Source organism: Nelumbo nucifera, chromosome 7 (genome assembly GCF_055504915.1).
Source record: "Nelumbo nucifera cultivar China Antique chromosome 7, China Antique-T2T, whole genome shotgun sequence".
NCBI lineage: Eukaryota > Viridiplantae > Streptophyta > Magnoliopsida > Proteales > Nelumbonaceae > Nelumbo > Nelumbo nucifera.
Window position 1 is genome coordinate 48411371 of NC_142655.1, and position 15664 is coordinate 48427034.

General features: G+C 33.2%; 1 protein-coding gene across 1 annotated transcript; it reads right to left on the minus strand.

The window, feature by feature from the left end:
• Positions 1–9695: 9695 nt before the first annotated feature.
• LOC104608089 (transcription factor JUNGBRUNNEN 1-like) lies at positions 9696–11728 on the minus strand. Its single transcript, XM_010273965.3, has 3 exons — positions 11400–11728; positions 10377–10678; positions 9696–10287 (listed from the first exon to the last, which is right to left on the minus strand). Exons 1-3 carry the CDS (start codon positions 11590–11592, stop codon positions 9892–9894), a joined length of 891 nt encoding a protein of 296 aa, XP_010272267.1. The 5' UTR covers positions 11593–11728; the 3' UTR covers positions 9696–9891.
• Positions 11729–15664: the final 3936 nt, after the last annotated feature.

Consider the following 15664-nt stretch of genomic DNA (forward strand, 5'->3'; position numbering starts at 1 on the left):
ATTGAACCATCACATGAAAACATGTTTTTAATCCAGAAATTCAAAAACACATTTTCCATTTTCAGTTTTAGAAACAATAAATACATATAAGATTAAGAAATACTTTTGTCTTATTTTAAGAACCGATTTGCTTCCAAACAAGATGTCTTTGGTTTGATTTTTAAACTCACAACAATAAAAAACAGTTCATATTGAAGAATACTCCTTAGTCTATACCATGTCGGACTTGTACCATTATGCTAATGCCATTGGTATCAAGCATACTTGAAAGCTACCAGAGTTTCTCCATTTTTTTTTTGTTTTTTTAAATTCATTCAATGGTCACTTAATTTTATGTAATATAATGCCACAATAATTTTGAAACTCACAATAAACTTTTTTCTGAACTTAGTTGAAAAATAGAATGTTGAAGTTAGTATTGAGTATTGTGAAAAATAGCATGCATGAATTAACCTCCCATCAAAATGTTGAAAAATAGGGTCATTTATTAAAACATCCCCTATAGTTTCACCTAATTTGTAAGACCTCCCCTATAGTTTACATCCGCTTTACTTACTGCTGGTTGTCATTGGTGGAAGTCTAAAATGCATGGTTCCTTTCATGATTCATAAATGAAATCTATATCATGGACTATTTGGTCAAATCTACATCTATATCTATAGAACTATAAAAGGTACGAAAAGAGTATTGTGTTTCTGCAATTTTTCTTGACTAAAATATCTCTCCTTGTGAAATATGGTTTCTTTCTATTGTGAGGGTAAAAAATGTGATTTGAATACTATTATTAAATTCATGCGGTTCCCTTTCATTAAGTCCTACATTTAATGTATTAACTCTCATTTTCTTTCATTGAATTATATATTTAGAACGTTTTTGTTTCTCATCACTAAATTATTCTTATTAAATCAATACACAATAATTTTAATAATATACAAAGTTATATATATTTTTAAAACTACTCAGAAACAAAACTGTATTTTTTTCTAGGTAGTGGTAAGAAGTTCAACCATTTTGGGTCAAATAGGGAAACCCATGATGCATAATTAAACAATAAAAACTCAAAAAAAAAATATAATATAAAAATATAAAAGATAATGAAAATATATAAAAAATTTCAGGCACATAAATGATAAATAAAAATATTTTTGTTAATATAATATTTAAAACCAACTAGAAATGAAACCATTTTCCAATTTCCCTCTCATTGTGTCCCATATAGAAGGTATTGATTCTTATTCTCTTGTTAAATCTTATATTTAAGGTATATTTGTTTCTCATCATTAAATTCTACTAATTAAATCTACAATATAATTTAAATAGTATAAAAATCAATATTTAAAAATTTAATTCACCTATAAAAAACCATTTTCTTCTTACGTGATTGTGGGCGAGCAATTCAATTATTTAGGTCAAATGGGCTTACCAATGATACCATAATTAAATAATAGAAATTTAAAAGTAGATATACATAAAATGTAAAAGTACAGAAAATAAAAAAGGGGTATATCTCTAATATTATATATTCATTATACTAAACAAAAATAAGTATGATATGTTATTGTAATTTAAAATTTATACACACAAAACACATGTCCATTTAATAATATAACAAAATACAAACAAGACATCAGGAAAATTTGGCAAAATACCGTATGTCTCATTAAACCTAATAAGACATCAGGAAAATTTTCATATAATAGAATTAATATACATGTTCGAATTAACTTCTAGATACTTCATTTCATCCTATCTTTGAAAGTAATCCTAAAAATTCTTCAAAAAGTAAGAAAATCACATGCAACTGTATCCAGAATTATTGATTGCATGTGTATATATATATCAAATAAAAGGAATTATAATTTCCAAAGAATAAGATATATATGTAATTATCCTTTTTCTAGTGTCCATAAGAATTTAAGGCTGCATTTGGATAAGCTTCAGATTTTATGCTTTTAAAGCCCAAAAGCAAAAGTTGGGGCTCAAAAGTGTTTTGGATTTGGATGATTATTTTTTTAAAAAGCATCAACTATTATCAATTTCTCAAAAACACTTTCTGCCTCTTATCATAGCCTTACCTTATATTTACTGATTACATTTTGGGGTTTTTATTGTTCAGTCAACGAATAAACCCAAAAACCTAGTAAAAATCCCTGAGGTGGACAGAACTCTAAATTTCCTTTGATCTTTCTTGATGAAGCATCAAAGAGAGATCGCATTTCAGTCGCAGGACAAACCGGAGTCCCTCAATAAAATGCCAATATGCCAGCATTTGCAATAAATTCAAATCATCACAGTAATGAAAGAAGAAATTTAATTATAAGGTGTTCTGTAGTTCTTGGGAACAAATAAAAGTGCTTAATTTTTTTTTTTTTTTTGATAGTAAATAAAAGAAGAAATTTCTTTGTTTGCTTAGTTTTCTCATTTTCCAAACACCCATTTATCTTTGTTTGCTTAGACTTTCAAATCGGATAGCTTCGCAGTAGTAATTGAGGAATAAGTACAAGGAGTCAAGCAAGCATTTGGTAAGCACTTGGGTGCTTATAGAAAGAATAAAATTTAATAAAACAAATGGTGAAAAAGACACATCCGTGTTAGGTGAAATGTTTCAAAGGGAAAAATAAAAAACACGAAGAGCCGGTCAGAGCTCCACAAATTTGAAGTAGTGAGAGCTGTTCATCAAGTGGTTCCATAATTTCACCAAACCATATTGCTTTTCAGCTACAGTGTCTCAAAATGTTAAAGATGCATGAAGACGTACCATAAATGTGTTCAGAACGTTATGGTTAAGGTGACAACACCTGATGAAGCTCTTATTTGACAGTCGATATTGATGTTAACTTGTTTAAAGCTTAATTAGATCAAATCAGGAAAATTTATCTTTACACGTTGAATTATTATGTGTTCATTAGAACTACATGCAAAAGAAGTGTGAATAGATTAGGTACCCGACTTTTGGTTGGTGAACAGATTGGTTAGGTTTGGGAATTGGGATGTAGAATAATAATTACTAATAAAGAAGTGTGATACCTTGTTGATATGGATGCCCAACTCCTGGAATAATATGAGTTCATTCAACCAATTAAAAAGAACCAAGTTATTTTTCAAGGGCACAAATGTAAGTCTCATTTGTCTTCGGCTGGTTGGAATTGACAAGTGGAGTTTCACAAAAGTGCTGAGACTAGTGGGTTTTCGGGGTTGATGCCGTTTCTTGGAAAATGGTGTCACATCAGAAACCCGTTGTCTGAGAAACTCGCTGCAATTTGGTAAGCCGTTTTTCGAAAAATGTTTTCCCATTTTTTCTACCATCGTTACCAATAGCGTGAAAACGTATAGTATCGATCCTAAACATTGCCTAAGAGGTTAATAAAGTGAAACACCCCGTTAGGGTTTTCACTGGGTCAGATCAGGTCCAAAATAAGGATAGACTTGTTAACGAACCAATAAGAAAACACACCCAAACCAGTTCCAACCCAGACCTTATATAGGGTCTAGTAGTCCTTTTGATTCAAGGGAATAGGGGTCTGGAATCGGATCCAACCATTTGGTTGGGCAGAATCATAATGTGACTTCCATTCCTGGTTGAATGGCATTCTGGCCCCCATTTGAGTAGGGGTGTCAATTTGGTCCAATCCGGTCCAGTCCAATGAGAGTCCATTACAAATGGACCTGGTCCAATCCAGTCCAATGAATGTCCAATCTGTTCAAATTCTTGTTAGTTAGATTGATTTCAACTCAAACCTAGTCCATTGACACTTATGTTCTTATCTTCTATCAATGGACCGGATATTGGTTCAATCTAATATAAATTCATTATGGACGGACTAGGTTCAATCTAATATGTCATATTGGTCCGTCCAGTCCGTCCAAATTCAATATGTCTTATTGGTCCATCCAATCCATCCAAATGGATTTTGATTTGAACGGGGTCCAACCCAAAACCGGTCCATTGACACCCTACATTTGAGGGATGGCCATTCATTCCCCTCTCTTGGAAATGAGAATTCCATTCTGGCCGATTCCAATTCCAATTTCAATTCTGATTCCAGTCAGAACCAAACAGGTTATGGGAATTAATCATGGTATTTAAAACCGACCCGGTGACTGAACCGGTCAGGGGTGGGTTGAACAGTCTGACCATTCGAACTGAACGCTCGACCCATTCTAACAAAAAAATAAAAAAATAAAAAATGGTCAAAACCATTCGAACGGTTAACCGCCCGGTTCAGCGGTTCACTGACTAAAATCAACGATTTTGGGAGAAAAACCAGTTTTTGGGGAAAATAGAACCAATCACTTAACCGGTTCCCGGTTTTTCTGGTCCGACCATCGATCTGATCCGGTCCGATTTTAAAAACCATGAAATTAATAAACCATTCCAATTTCCCATTCTGACAAATTTTGATCTCAATTCCAACTGCAGATTCTAAGAAAAAAGCCCATTATTAAGTAGGCTTATTGGGTCTGACCCGACCATAGCTGATAGGCCTTTAAAAAACATATCTTACATGTTCTGTGTGAAGTGATGACAATTTTTGACTTTCATATATGAAGTTATTACATATAAAGCATGGAAAAAATATATATAAAATTTAACATGGAGAGGCATTAGGAATTTATAAATAGGGTCTTAATTGGTCTAAAAAGGACAAAATAAAAAATTCTCCACCTTATTATAATCGGATGCAGACCCACATGGGGTCGAATCAGTTCGGGTTGCTTCCCAATTGATAGTCCTTTACAACCCCTCCCCCAACCACCAGAAGGAAATTTTTCACGTGCAAAGTCAATGTTTTTAGGGTGTTAAACGACAGAAATGCAAGAGGGGACATGATTCATCAAATGTTCTATCGTAGGTCTATTATTTCAGAAAAGTCAACTCATCAATCGCTCACTTTTAACCAATGAAAATTCCATACCTACATTCCTTTGAGAATCAGCCAAACACGGTGGATGATCAATTCGTCGCTAGAGAACATAATGACAGATGGGTCCTCTACATGATACGACTATTGTCATCCAAACTAGCCTCAATCGGATTTGACTGACTAACGAAAAAGAAAATCAACACATGGGATTTTGACCTTATCTGCCCATAAACGATGTAATGGGGCCATGTGTTATTCTGTATATACGGACTATCTCGTCATCATCTCATCATTATTATCATGTAATTCTGTTCAGCACTGTTAAGGCTCAGTTTGAACGTAAATTGCAGAATCTTACGTTTTGTATTATTTTGAATGCATTTGTATAGATATTTGCACTTCTTCCAAATTTAGCTTAAATGATAATTTCTAAGGTTTTTAAAATCAAATCAGATAATCCTTTGAATTGAATGGATAGTTTATTCTGATAAAAAATAAAAAAAATAAAAACCGGTCAATCGAATGAACGATTTGACCACCTGGATCAATGGTTTGTTGATCAAATCAACAGTTTTTAGAAAAATAACGATTCTAAGATAAAACAGAATTCATCACCTGACCAGTTCTTGATTTTTTCGGTCCAACCATCCTATCCGATCCAGTTTTGTAAACCATGACTATTTCTCAATGTTTCAACCTTAGGCTGGCCTCTAAACAGTATTCAAAAATTTGAATTTGAATTGAATATTCAAATATTTCTTATAGTTTGGATTAATTATTCAGTGTAATTTGAGTATAATTTTTATTCATGGAATATGAATATAACCTAATTTGATTTGAATTCCAACCGAGTGATGAAATTAGAACCCCAACTTATTGGATAAGGCCAAATGCTGGCTTTCTCAAGCTAAATGTATTGGACGGATCGATCGGTGGGCCCAACGTCCTCTGGGAGTAGGAATGGTGATTCGGGATGAAAAGGGTGACTTTGTTTATGCTTAGAGTTATTCCCCTGTCCTGTGATACCCCAGAGAGGATTGAAGCTTTGGCGTTAGTAGCAGGTATCTCCTTTGCGATAAAGGTGGGTGTTACACATATTTCTCTAGGAGACGCATTAAACATTTTCCGATGCCTGTTTGGTGAGATCGGCTTCAGTCTGTGCACGTCCATCCCAACAGCTTTTACAGCCTTGTATTGGGAATACTTCTATACTTGTGTGTTTTATTTTATAAGAAAATATTCTTAATAGAAAGCTGCAGGAGGCTGTTTGAAGGGTGTGAGCATGGACTTGCACTGACTGAAGCCGAATGGACTCGGTTGAACCACCGTGGATGATCAGAGTACTGATTGAAGATGAGATCGGCTTCAGCCAGTGCAAGGCCCTAACTGAAGCCGGGTTCATTGAAGATTGCAAGTGTCTCTTGCATCGCTTCTCCAACTTCTCAGTGTCTCATGTTCGAACCTAGAATTTCTGTTTGACATTATTGTAAATGAAAAAAATCTGAGAAATAATATATATGTGTATAAAACATCGACTAGCCCTATCATGTCCTTAGCCCACAGGCCATTGGAGCATCCAAGTTTGCCGTTGCTGTGATTTTACATGTATTAGAACCATCTCTTCTTTTTCATTTTCTTATCAAGATGGGGAAACCACTTGCCATTGTGGTGATTTTACAAGTATTAGAACCATTTTTGTTTTTCATCTTTTTAGCTTGCATTTTCTTATGAAAATTAGAGAATGACCCCTGTACTTAAGTATGGAGCAACTACAGTATCATTTAGTTTGAAATTTATTATTTAATTATAAAATTTAAATTAGAAAAATTAATATGGGTCTTACATCTTTGTAATTTACAATCTATTATGACCTATTTTGTTTGAAAATCGCTATTAATTTATGTTGTTTTTAATATGATTTAAGAGATTAAATGAGGTATTTTTTGTAAACAGTAACCCATTTTACTTGGTATTTACTATTTATTTGATAAATTTATTTTGAGTTTTTTTATGTGTTTATTTTTTGATAAATAGCCACGTTTGTATCACTTCAAAGTGGATTGAATGTGTTTGAATAAATCACTTGTAAGAGATTACATGAGGTATTTTTTGTAAACAGTAACCCATTTTACTTGGTATTTACTATTTATTTGATAAATTTATTTTGAGTTTTTTTATGTGTTTATTTTTTGATAAATAGCCACGTTTGTATCACTTCAAAGTTGATTGAATGTGTTTGAATAAATCACTTATAAGGTAGTTATTCGATTTGAAAGTGGAATTAACCATTTTTGAGATCCTATTTTCTAGAAAATTGAAGTGCCACATATATGAATGGGAGTGAATTTAGTGTGTTTTAATAAACCACTTATAAGGTAGTTATTCTATTTAAAGTGGAATTAACCACTTTTGAGATCCTATTTTCTAAAAAATTAGAGTGCCACATGCATGTCTGAATGGGAGTGGATTGAATGTGTTTGAAACTTTGAATAAATCACTTATAAGGTAGTTATTCTATTTGAAAAATGAATTAACACCACTTTTGAGATCCTCCTTTCAAAAAAAAAAAAAAATTAGAGTTTCACGTGTCTGAATGGGAGGGACTGTTGCCTAACCACATTTATTTAATATATATTTATACTAATATAAAAAGTACGAGTAAGGTGTGGAACTTTTCTTGACCAAAATGGCCATAATGTATTTAGTCCATCTTTAATTATGAGGTCTGAAAATGTAATTTCAATTAATGATTTTCACCTTATTTAATCTCCTCTCATTAAGTCTTATATTTAAGGTATTAACTCCCATTTTCTCTTATTAAATTCTATACTTAAGTTATTTTTTTCACTAATAAATGCTACTAATTAGATCTATGCCCAATAATTTAATAATATAAACCTATATATTTTAAAACTTACTCAAAAACAATACCATTCTTTATCAAAGTAAGTAATTCAACCATTAGTATCAAATTGGTCAAGCCATGAAGTCATAGTCAAATAATAAATTTTTTAAATAGAAATAAATATAGAAAATTACAAAATGTATAAAAAATTAAACACATTTATGGTATTTGTATTAATAAAATTGAAAAAAGTGTAATAAACAAGAATTAGTTTTAATGATGATGAAAATGAAATACATAATCTAAAACTAACCAAAATGAAATTGTTTTCTGGTTTAGTAGAGATCAATAGTTCAACTTATGGGTCAAATGTGTCAACATTTAATGTCATAATTAAATGATAAAAATTAATAAAATATAAAAACATAAAATTGTAAAAGAATACATAAACTTTATAAAAAACATTGGACACATGTATAATATCATATATTTATCATATTAAACAAAAAATAAGTGTACATAACAGAATTATTTTTACACATGTAGAAATAAAAAAAAATTATAAAAAAATTTGAACACATCTATAATTTTATATTTACACTACTATTAAAAATACGAATAAGATTGTGAAACTTGTTTTTGACTAAAATACCCATATTTTTGAATTTAATCCCTATTTAGTTGGGAGGTTTAAAATGTAATTTGAACTATTACTTTTCACCTCATTGAATTCTCTCTCTTTAAATCTTACATTTTTTTGATAAATGAACAAAAAAGGATATACTAAGAAGATAAAATATTACAAAAAGAAGAGTCCGGCCAAGCAGGTAGGTATATCAATGATACCCAAAACTTTGCATCTCAATATATGAATTTTATAAAAAAATTATATGCATTATTACTATCATTATCATCATCTAGAACCGCCACGTGCAAAGAACATTCAAAATTACTAGAAAAATTAAATTTGAATTAATTCAGAAACCAAAATGTAGATATTGATTCATAAAACCAGAAAAAATTTTAGAAACCAAAATGCCAAAAATAATTATTTAAGCTCTTTTTTTTGAAATTTCAAATTAAGTGGTTGGACTCAAATTGAATCGAATATTTGACTAAGTAATAAAAATTAAATTTGAATTTGAGTTTTTGATATCCATCGGATATCGAATCAAATTTGAATATCATTAATTATAATCAGATTCAAATTCAAATCTTGCTTGATTCAATTCGAATTCGATCCATTTACAGGCCTAAATATAGGGTTCTACAAGACAGATCATTGTTCAAAGTTAAACTGGAAAATATAGATGATGATACAAAAATCTTTGTAATAATTTTTTTCCAGAAATGCTAGTAAATAACGAGTTTATAAAACTCTTCTAGTACTTCACTCTGCTGATTAAGTGGGATTTATGCCTAATTTTGTTCATGGGCCCTATTATGTTATGTGGATAGGGGTATTTATATATGTAAAATGCAGGTCGGTTATTAGCAACTTAGCACTCCTCTTTGCTCCATGGTTTTTGTTAGTGTTAGGCCTTTGAATTCTTTTTCATGGCCCGTACCTTGTCCTGGTTCTCATTTGTGGCCATATGAACCCGATTCATTTTTTATCTTATGGGTCTGACCCTAATACATCATGTTCAATTGTGCGAGAATATAGAAGTATTGTGAGTAAGAGCTCAGGTATGTTGGGTTATAGGGTTTTTGAGAAAGAATGTCTTTGGACAGCATTGCTTCTCTATTGTAGTTTTGTATAGCAGACTTCTTCTTCTCCACCTATGGACATAGGCTATAAGCTGGGCCATGTATTCAAGAATCTATTTTCTTATTGTTTTTCCTCTATTCTTTGCCAAATGTTTTTCAGTCTGGTGGGTTTTTTCTACCACAACAGTTTCATTGGCTTGGAAAAAGAGTTGGGGGTGGGGACACTGGCCTAGTCATATCAGAGATTCCTTAAACGCATTCTTCACAAGATACAAATTAAATCAAGAACATGTCAAAGTTAATAATATCCTGTTCAAGAGTAAAATCCATTCAGCTTTGAATAATCCAACAAAACTAACTATCTACTTCATCCCACCCCATCCAGCCATCCAGGCATTATTCTATGTATCTAAGGATTGTCAACCATATATAATATATACTTACAATACAAAATTAAGCCTTCATTATAATTTATCTACAACCATATAGAAGGTTGGGGTCGAGTGCCAATTCTACTACTGATGAGAGCTCATCCCAGTTCCCCTCTCTGATGAATTCATAGCTATTGGTGTTTGGAAAGCTTGAGTAGAGCGTAGCAGATGGAAGTTGAGCTATTGGGTTCAAATGATTCGGTAACAATTGATTCATTTCATCAATGTGATTAAAAGCTGGCTTCTTCTCAATCTCTTGAACCACTTGATGAGCACCAAAATTCTTGTAGTTATCTATGTTGTCCGACTCAAGGCTGCATGTTTGAGAACATGAGTCAGTTGGGCTTTGTTTGCTAGATGGGGTTGCTCTCCAGTCTGGTGTGTACTTCCTGTATGACACAATTCGCTTGAAAATTCGACATAGTGTCCAGATTTCCTACAATCCCACATGAAGAAACTGTCAACATACATAACAAAAGAGTAGAATAATCAACATACAAATTAAATCTATGGAAAAGGTCTTACGGCTTCTTGTGTGGCGTTGTTGGAGTTGGGACTGTTGCCAGTTTTCCCTCCTGAAGGAAGACGAAACTCATGCATCATCCAATCAGTTTTGGTGCCTTTTCCTGCACTCCCTCTGTAGTAGACTAGCGATTTCTTCAGGCCAATGCAGTCATTGGTGTCTCCAACAGAATATATTGGCCTATCTATGCCGGTAGCTTTCCAAAATCCAGACCCTGTGACCCTGTTGGGTCTTATGCTGTTCTTGTACTTTCTGCCTCTTATGCAAAAGAAGTACCACTCTTTCTCCCCCACAGTACTGACTTCTGCATTTTTTATCAGATAAAAGAGAAGATGATGAAAACAGAAACTTGAGAAATAATATGCAGTAGAAATAACACAGAAAGTGGTCTCTCTCTCTCTCTCTCTCTCTCTCTCTCTCTTCTTGAATTATCTTTCTTTGTCATTTCTCATATCTCTTAAACTGGAAAAAAGATTTAGGTCTTTCAAGCTTTGATGAGATTAACATTCTTACTTCTGGTAGCTGCTTATGTATTATTGTTACTGTTATTATTAGAAGAAGAAAAAGAGGAAAAATAAATCTATTTCAGTTGTTTTTTTTCTTTTTGAAATCCAAAATAATATTTGTTTCAAAGAAGGCCACACCTTAACAGTTATTACTGTTTGTTATTTTGGTCCTGCAGTTGGTGTAAGTTATGGGCTCAAGAGATTGGCTGTGCCATACTGGATTGGAACAAGGGAGAAGGAAAAATCTAGATGTTATTGAATGATGTAGTCCATGGAGGGGGTAACATGAAAAAATCAAAAAGTTCTTCTTCATGAGTTCACTTCTCTGTCCTGGTTCTTCCTTTGCATGGACAAATATTAAGATCCCATCAGTTTTAAGATATAATTAGGAGGAAACTATATATTAGTACATATAAATTTAGTTCTAATTTGACAAAATCGATGCCCTCCAAAGCAATCCCAGATAAACTTTTCATGAAAACTAGATCAGAAAATTAAAAAATAGAAACCAAAGCTTACTTGGAAGATCCCATGGATCGTATTTGTAGATATTGATCTGTTTGATTAGTTCAATACTGATTGGTTTCTTCTCCACCTTCCGTCGAAGATAAAACCCAACAAGCTCTTCATCCGTTGGATGAAACCGAAACCCTGGGAGCATAACTTCATCATCCTTACTGTTGTCTAATTCGTTCACCTTCCTCACCTCCATCCCCTCTCTCTCTCTCTCTCTCTCTCTCTCTCTCTCTCTCTCTCTCTCTCTTTCTCTTCTGTCTCTCTTTTCTGTTTCTGGAAGATGCAAAACACTTTAGGCCACTCAGAACTAATTTGAACATCGCTCTTATAAGTGTGAAGAGGGGCGTTTTTAGGGAGTTGCACTGGTCAAGTCTTTTGTTTTGATTTATTAGGCTTTGAGGAAAGATGTGTAGAATTTCTATAGAAGACTTGGTGAAACACACAAGTAATTAACGATATTTATGGGCTGAGAAGTTGTAATTGCTTTTAGCATCACGTAAAAAGACATGTGACGTGGTCTTTGAAAATTTGTGTAGCAAATTACAAAAAAAAGGATAAAAGTCGTTGTGAGGGCAGTCTTTGACTAAAAATAGTCGAACTTTGACTAGAATGAGGATGATATTTCCAAAGGAGGAAGTGATTTTTGTCCACAAAAGACACCCAAGTCTGGTCTCTTTTAGGTTAAAATGGGCATTGGGTCACCGATGAATCGATCTGGGTCGTTCAATTTGTGGGCCATTTCATGATGGTAAGGAGTCCAAATGTCATAAAAACCAGACGACCGTCAGATGTCTTAAGGTCTCCAAAGGATGCACTGGATTCTTGTTGGATGATTTGAAAAATCTTATCAAAAAATTATGCTTTTTTGTTTTCTTTCTTTCTGGGGTTTAATTTCAATAGGGACTGCCCATAACGGCCCAGCTTTGAGGTCCACCAGTTGTAATTGATAATTGATGTGTCACTCTAAGAGATATAAATAAACCCAGAAAATCAAAACCTTCTTGATCATTAAAATTTCTATGATATTCCTGTGTCAACTTTTTCTGGGCGAATAGTTTCTGTGTGAACTTGGTATATAGGATCGATGCACTGTGCTTGGTTCTTTAATAAATGGAAAAATTATAAAATATTCTCTCTTTGAATTAAGAAGTTGTATAAATAAATCTCTCCGAGCACAGAGTGCATGAAAATTAAACAACCATGAGACATAGATGATGGAACTTGACTAATGAAGTTACGTACACAGGTCATTGGCACAGCTACAAAGGTCCATAAATGCATCAATCTAGCGTTAGCGAGAAGAATATACAATTAGTTGAAACGTCCAGATAACCTGAACAACTTGAGAAGCGATTGGTTTGTGTTCTCAGCATCAAAGCTGTGGAAAAGCCAACACAGAGTAAGTTCAAATTGGATTGGGTCAAGCAAGTTGGGTTCCTATTCAAACCAAACTCATATTAATTTGGAGTTAATATTAATTAAAAGAAAGAAAAGAGAACATCTTTTCTGGGTCAAAAGAAGTTCTGATCCGGCCAAAACCAGAACAAGTGGTTACACCAGGGAGGACATGTCTGCATGCTTCACAGGATTATAACTCACAGTCAAGTTTTAGAGAGCTTTCGGTACTGGGTCAGGCTGAAGAGCTACCATCCACATTTGTTATAAATATTTCTACAATGGAACCCATATTTCATTATCTCCTTAATTTTCCATGGCATTTCCTGATGAAATCATTTTCAGAAAGAAAAAGAAAGAGGAAAAGCACAAGTTTCTAAGTACTATTATTATTAAAACTTTTAAAGAAGAATCTTTGAGGTGGGTTTGTCAAAAGGTGATTTATGGCTCCAATTAATATCCTTTCCATGAACTTCATTGCATTCTTCTAGATCATACAGGGTGTGGACCAATAAATGAAGGTCTATCTGGGTTTGTTTGTAATATATATCACTCACCTATGTATGCCATATATGTGTTATAGACTAACAGTGTTCTAGAGAACAGTTGTGTCAAGAAATCATCATCAACAATTTCCTGATCATTACTGGAGAAAAAGCTAATAAACTGTACAAAGGTACATCAGGGTACATTTGTCAAGTTCATGAGTCCAAGGATATAGGGAATTTTTAAAAATCAAATCAACCTCTAATTGCTTTTGTCAATTTATGCTTAATTTTCAAACCCCCTAATTAAAGTTGTGGTTGAACCACAGCCACAGTTTTCCAAGTGCTTTCTCAGCAATAAGGAAATCTGCTGATTTGGGCACATCCCAGGTTCTATCTTCTCAGCAACCCTAATTTAATATTACAGAAATCTGGTTTGAAAGCACAACATATGCTTTTGCACATCAAGATTGTAATAATATTGTAACCTGTATGCCTTTACAAGATTTAAAAGCTTGAATGAACAATGGTCTTGTTTGTAGATCCAATATAGAAGATTTAGCAGACAAGAAAATTCTGCCTATCAAAACAAAAAAGGAAACCCTATGCATTGCTGTCACGGGTTTATTTTGATATGGCAATTCAAAATTTTTGTTTAAATGATACTTCACAAGTTTCTTCTTCCATGTGAACAGAATATTTGCTGCCAATATTGGGAACATACCATATGTAATAATACAATCTAATATTTATCACTAGTTTCACGTTGAAGAGAGAGAGAGTAATGGACTAAAAAGGAGAGTGCTAAAGATAAAAGACGGTTCCCTTCAGAATATTCTGTAATGTAATCATCAAATCAACAATATACCTTGAAATTATGAAATATGAAGCGTGATGAGTTTGACTTAAAGAAAAAAAAAAAAGTGGTTTTTTTTTTCTTCAAAAAATGGACAAAGATTAAAGCTCATTTGGCGCATCTTTTCGTGTGGTCTTTTGGCTGTTTACAAGTTGGGCAGACCGATTTTTGGTCTATTTCCGTTTGGTACACGGAAGATCTAATTGTCAAAAACTGAAACGCCGAAAAGCCATGAGAAGCCCATTTTAGGTTGATTTCGGAAAGCTCCAAATAAAATTTTTTACACCTTTTGCGTTTTATTCTCATGTAGGAAGATCCACGGAAAAACATACATCTACCAAACATACTTCGGACTGCTCAGATCTTCATGCAAACCCTCAATACATCTCTTAACCATCAAATCTACCACAAAATCTTCCAAAAAAAAACATGTCAAACAGGCCATAAATAATAAATTAATAATGGTAATAAGAGGACGAAGGAGTGGTAATATGAAAAAGAGTGTCAATAGAGCCAACCCACATAAAGTAAGTCTATAAACTAGTCTTTTTCTCTCTCTCCCATATACAAACACAAAGTCTAGTCATAGCGACGACCAGAAAGGTCCAAAGTTTATTCTAAGTCAACCATCCAAAGAAATGATAAATAAATTAAAGGAAAACAGAAAAAAGAAAAGGTCAAAGATCCAAAGCTAAGTCTGTTCTTCCACAGAAAGATTATTACTTGGTCACAGAACCTTCTTCGCTGGGAGGAAACCCGGAAGCTCTCCGCCAGACTGATAATGGCGGAGAAGTGGTCAGGGACGACTTGGTGCAAAAGGTCTCAACCCGAAAAGCCCAATTAATGTTGATGTCCTTGCCGGACATTAACTGTGTAAGAAAATTAGCAAACCTTATAATCATAACCACAAAGTAAGGAAACTATTTCAAACTTTCTCTCTCATGATGAAGTCAATTTCTAGAAATCTAAAAACAATATGAAATCATTTCGATCGAAAGCAATTTAATTGTAGCTGTGTCCATTTCTCAGTGGTCAAAGAAAACAGAATACTTTTTCTAGGCCGGCACTATTTGACAGCAAAGGATTTATTTAAGTAAATAAAAGGACAATTTTAATTAATCCCAAGAAAAAAAAGGATCATTAATTTTAATATGAACAATGGAAATAGCTACATGGCCGGTGTAGTTCAACTGGTTGAATTTGGGAGTCCTGATTTGTATATCCAAATCAAGCATTACTGATCTGTGCACAAATTTTTTATAAATCCTAAAAAAAAAAGATTATTGCACATTTGCACAATATTTCCATTAATCAAAGATATCATCCTTCCGCAAACATGCGGAGGGGTGTCAATTGGACTCGATTTGGTCCAATCTGATCCAGTCCAATGCGAGTTCATTATAAATGGATCAGGTCCAATCCAATCCAATGAATGTTTTGGACCAATTTGGACTGGTCTAATCCAATGCTTGGACCATTCAATCTGTTCAAATTCATTTTGATTTAGATTGGTTTCAACCCAAACCAGCTGG

Excerpts from the sequence above, each read along its gene's own strand:
- LOC104608089 (XM_010273965.3), bottom strand. The coding sequence starts at position 11,592 with ATGGAGGTGAGGAAGGTGAACGAATTAGACAACAGTAAGGATGATGAA. Across the intron at positions 10,679-11,399 it reads CGATCCATGGGATCTTCCAA|AAGTCAGTACTGTGGGGGAG; the intron begins GTAAGCTTTGGT and ends TAAAAAATGCAG. Across the intron at positions 10,288-10,376 it reads ACAACGCCACACAAGAAGCC|GAAATCTGGACACTATGTCG; the intron begins GTAAGACCTTTT and ends GTGGGATTGTAG.